At 36.0% G+C, this 5,099-nt stretch overlaps 1 protein-coding gene across 1 annotated transcript in view; it reads left to right on the forward strand.

Annotated features, from left to right (window-relative positions):
• LOC107674534 (progestin and adipoQ receptor family member 4-like) overlaps window positions 1–4,332 on the forward strand; it is a 7,728-nt gene extending 3,396 nt beyond the window's left edge. Inside the window, exons 2-3 of the mRNA XM_016468525.1 lie at window positions 601–816; window positions 3,267–4,332. Of these exons, the coding sequence (XP_016324011.1) occupies window positions 601–816; window positions 3,267–3,700 (650 nt within the window). The 3' untranslated portion in view covers window positions 3,701–4,332. The remainder of the gene's footprint in view (window positions 1–600; window positions 817–3,266) is intronic.
• Window positions 4,333–5,099: the final 767 nt, after the last annotated feature.

Raw genomic sequence — 5,099 nt, forward strand, 5'->3', positions numbered from 1 at the left:
CCTGTCAATGTAATCGCCAGTTTGGCAGCATTCCGGCCGTCAGTCAGGGAAAAAAAGGCTCCAACTCCCGACATGAAAAATGACACGATGAATAATGTGTTTGCTGTTAACAAGTGAAAACATCTTAAATATCGCAGTTTTGCATAAAACTGAAATAATATACTAACCTTTCGTCGAGTTAACGGTGCATTTCTCTTTTGTCCTTTTACAGCCACTTCCGCCAAACAGTCAAAAAATAACTCCCTTGCCGTTGGTCAGTTTTTCGCGGGCAAGTTCACTACTGTAAATTGATTTACAGTAGTGAGGAAATACAGTAGTGACCGTATATTTTCCCATAATCCTTTGCGGTTTACAGTGAAATACTGTATACACATTTTACAGTATCTTACTGTACATATTACAGTATAATACTGTTCAAAATACAAAAATCAGTTACAGGGTATGTCTCCAATTTACAGGGGACGTTTGGTTGAAAACGCTAATATTAAGAATGTTAGGGAACACATTTGGCTTGCTCATTGCATTGACTGTATCACAGTAATGAATTTCACTCATATCTTATATTGTAACACATTCTTTTCTTGGTGTTTTGTCCATCAGGTATCCCCTTCATCTGTTTTTTGCTGGTTTTGCCTTTGAGTATCCCATGGGCTGAAATCGAGTGGTGGATAGGAGTGGTGCATTATTTGGCTTGTCTCTCTCCCACCATTTGTTCAGTCTTCTACCATCTCTTTATGAACCATGAGGGTGGAGCACCTATTTATGACACACTGCTGTGCTTCGACATGTTTGGTGTCTGTCTCGTCAACACTCTTGGTAAGCTCCAAAATTTAGGACTATACAGAGATTCCTGTTATATACACAGCATTGATGAGCCAATTAAAATTCTGATTCCTTAATTAAATATGAATCGACAAAAAAATTGTTAAAGTCTAGCTCTATATATTTTCTTCTATATTGTGATGTGTATATACAAGTGCAATGAATTATCAAAAAAGTCTTGCACACATCACCAGAGAGAAGTCTGTTGTTTTCACCGGAACACTGATGGTCATCATGTAAATTAATAATAATAATAAAATGTAAAAAAAAAAAGTTAACTCAGAATACAAATACTCACATGTTTATAACATGCATTTAGAAAATAGTTAGTTTTTTTCATTTCACGTCAACTTTAACACATTATTTATGTCCAATGTAAGTACCTCTATAACCTTGATTTTTTTTTTAAATGTAAAAAGTTGAACCAGTTTTTACCTATGGTGTGTTAAAAGCGAGCACATGACAGTAATGGGTCCAACTTAAATATGTACATAAATTTCAGGATGTGGTGCATCCTTGGGAATAATTAATTTGGGTCTAAAATAAACTGCTTTCAAAATATGGCTTTCCAAAAAAAAGTGGTCTCTTGGCTCAACTTGCCTCCAGTGAGGGGTAAATTGAGCCTAGGGAGAGGGTAAGTTGAGCCACATGGCATTAAACTGTGCCACTGATTATACTGAAGTAAAACAGAATATTTTCACCTCATGCTGTATCAAAGGACGAGAAATTCAATAAAAATTACTTAAAATCTATGTGTGAGCCTTGTGATGGACTGGCCCTAAAAAGGACATAGGTTTGGATAATGGAATGGATGGATGGATGGATGACTTAAAAGTTTTATTTAAAGATACAGTTCACAAGTCTGAAGGCGTTTTTAAATTATTAAAACATTTCAGAACAAAAAGTTCAAATTGAAGATTAAAAAAACTGACCTTACAGAAATGGGATAATAGTACTCAACATCCCACTTATAAATGTTGCAGGGAAATACAATTTCATAAAAACTTCAGTGGCCAATTTTCATAAACAAGGCCTATTTAAAATTTACAGAACAAAATCAAGTTCAGAACAAAATCAAATCATGTGTGGTGTAAAATTAATTAAATATAATGTATAATTACAGTAAAATAATACTGTATAATCATAAGAAGGGGTGAGCCACTGGCTCAACTTACCCCAGGACCTTTGGCTCAAATTAATCCACTCCTACCATTTTAACAAACTTGTATCATCCAGCAGTTTAGAGTGCTAACATTATAGCCTCATATTATAACCTCCTAAAGCACAAACACGTGTGATTTTTTTTCTTTTATTTTTTTCAGATTTGTAATTGTTCAGACACAAGAAGCACGAGTCCTTGAAAATATAAACATCACTTTAAAAAGTGATGAAAAACTTTTTGAACCTAAATGTAGTTACCAAATATTCCATGGGCCTCTCTCCATCACAGGGTGAGTAAAATGCTTAAATATTCAAATATGTGTGGTCATAATACCCATTTTGTTTAAAGTTTCTAGAAACAAGGGGTGGCTCAACTTCCCCTCAGGCTCAAATCACCCCGCTCTCCCCTATATGCCACAAGTCGAGATGAAACAGTATGATGCAGTTTTACAGTACGCTGTAGATTTTAAATACATTTTCTCATTCATGGTATTGCATGAATATACCAAGTAAAGGAGTTACATTTCCATTTTCTATTTTTGTTCAATTACGGGAGAATTATAAAATAACCTTTCTTCAGCTCAAACAGTAGAGCATTGCGCTAGTAACACTAAGGTCATGGGTTCGATTCCCAGGGAAAGCAAGAACTGATCAAGAACTTTTAGTAAAAGTATGTTAGCCTTATTGTAATCTATAAGCTATAGGTTTTCTGCAATCACCTGCTCTCTAGAATCAGAAACATCGCTTACATAATAAAAAGACACTAAAGCGGCATCTGAAATCAGTCCCTTTTCCATTTGGTGAATGGCACATAGGAATAGTGAGCATATCGAACAGTATAAATATGCTTTCCATTTGGGAAAATGAAGCCCCTTGACATTATAAACAGCACTGAAGTAGATCACCACTGCTGTGCACCAACATACATTTTGATTTCGAAATATTACACTTATTGGGGCATTTATATTTCTGAAGGGGGCCTCGAAATCGCATTCCAAGGGGAGGTCGCCCTTGGTTGAAATTGCATTCTCGCGGCCCCGACCCTGCTGGAAAAAAAAGAAAAAGCTAAACTTAGCCTAATCTGGTTGATTGGTTTTAGAGAGCTTTTGACCATTTCTGGTTAGGAGACTAGCTGACCAACCAGCTAAAACCAGCTCAGCCAGGCTGGAAGACCAGCCAACCAGGTTTTATCAGTTTTTATTTTCTTTTCAGCAGGGGACACTGATTGTTGATTCTTTCAAGAGCCATTATTCAATGAATTCCCTGTACTTTTCTTTTTGCAGGTGCTCTGCCAATCGTTCACATAACTTTGTTGTGTTACCCATCATCCCGCCTTGTGGCGACGTTGGCATATCTCCTTCTCTCTGGCTACGGTGTTCACTGCGCTGTCTCTGCTCAGAGTAATGTGCACCGCCTGCAATCCTTCGCCTGGCAGGCGATCTTCCGGTTCTTTCTCTTTATGTTGCGTCTGACTGGCGCAGGCAGAGGAAGCCCTGCATCTCTTCGCCTCTACCTCACCATGGATACTCTTGCATTGCTAGGAGGACTAGTCAATATTTCCCGCCTTCCAGAGCGCTTCAGTCCTGGACGGTTTGACTACTGGTTTAATAGTCACCAGATTATGCACATCATGGTAGTCCTGTCCATTGTGTACTTACACTGGGGCACGCTGGAGGATTTAACATGGTTAAAGGGATATCACTGTCCCGGTGAATAAACTTAAAGACTGATAATTCATCATGATATTTAAAGAACTGCAGGGAAATTACTGTAAAACCCAAAGTGTGATGGCACTACGGTAAAGTGGTTATATCAGTTGTTTATGCCATGATACCTTCTTTGAAATACATATTTACAGCTACCAAGTGACATGAATTTGCACTACAGATGTTAATGGCACACAACCTTGGACGACAACAACAAAAGATAGGGAGAGTCTGTTACCTTTGGCTGATAGTCTAATATTTGACTATTTTATGCATGCACAATATGGCTAGTTGGCCTGTGTCGTTTTCCCTGCTGCCATATTAAAACAGACCTACAACCCATTTTAGAGTTGAGAAACAGAATACCATGTTGCAAATCCTAAAAAATAAAATAAAAAGTGAAGCTTTGTGAGAGCTCTTTAAAAAGGAGTAAAATTGTTGTTTCTTACAAGCTTTCTTTGGTGAAGTTTTGTCAAAATATTGAATAATCAAATGTGAAATATTGCACTTTATGCTTCAAGTTTTGGAAATCAGATCCAAAAGATTGTATTCTGGATGGCACTACCGTTGGCGAATCTGATGCTTTCTATTTACATGGTGCTACATATGTCAAATATGAAATGTATATCAATATAAAATATTACTTGAAAGTCTTTCTCTGTAAGTCACTGAAGTATACCATCTGGGCACATGTGGGGAAATGAGAATACATTTGAGAGTATGCACTCATATGGTCAAATTTACCCTTATGGCACGTAAAATGTAAAAATGTGAGAAAAAAAAAAGAGACATCAGTTGGACTTCATAATTTTAATGCAGTGACAGGTACACAAATATTTTATGTTCAGTAAACATGACTAAATAAAGATGTAATTTGAGGTTTAGTGTTAATTTATGGCTGCCATAAGAAATTACTCAACGTAGGAGTCCCTTTAACCCCAGTTTAAGAATACTTTACTTTTGACACAAATGCTAGAATACAGCCTTTTAAAGTATACTCTCACTGATCCATTTGAAAACAGGCTGTCGACACATGCGCAATAGAACGTTTCTTTGTCCACTGTCTGTGCTATTAGCCTGCTGCTGTAGTGAAACTTCAACTATGTGTATAAATTATACACAAAATAAATGTAATTTCTTATATTATCTTTACATGGCAACATGTATATTCAAGATTCAAAAAACTTTATTAATCCCAGAGGGAAATTGCTTTCCATGTTACAATTGCTCTCAAGAAAGAAAGAAAGAAATGAATGAAAGAAAGAAAAAGATTATAAAATGAATAAATATATACCTATATATCAATAAATTAAAAATGAATAAGTAAAACATACAAATAATAATATAAAACTATACCAGTGAAAATGGTAGTTTAGATCAAATATGAAATTAATTAAAGTGGAATGGAAT

Source organism: Sinocyclocheilus anshuiensis, unplaced genomic scaffold, assembly GCF_001515605.1.
Source record: "Sinocyclocheilus anshuiensis isolate Anshui unplaced genomic scaffold, SAMN03320099.WGS_v1.1 scaffold890, whole genome shotgun sequence".
In the NCBI taxonomy this organism is placed as follows: Eukaryota; Metazoa; Chordata; class Actinopteri; order Cypriniformes; family Cyprinidae; genus Sinocyclocheilus; species Sinocyclocheilus anshuiensis.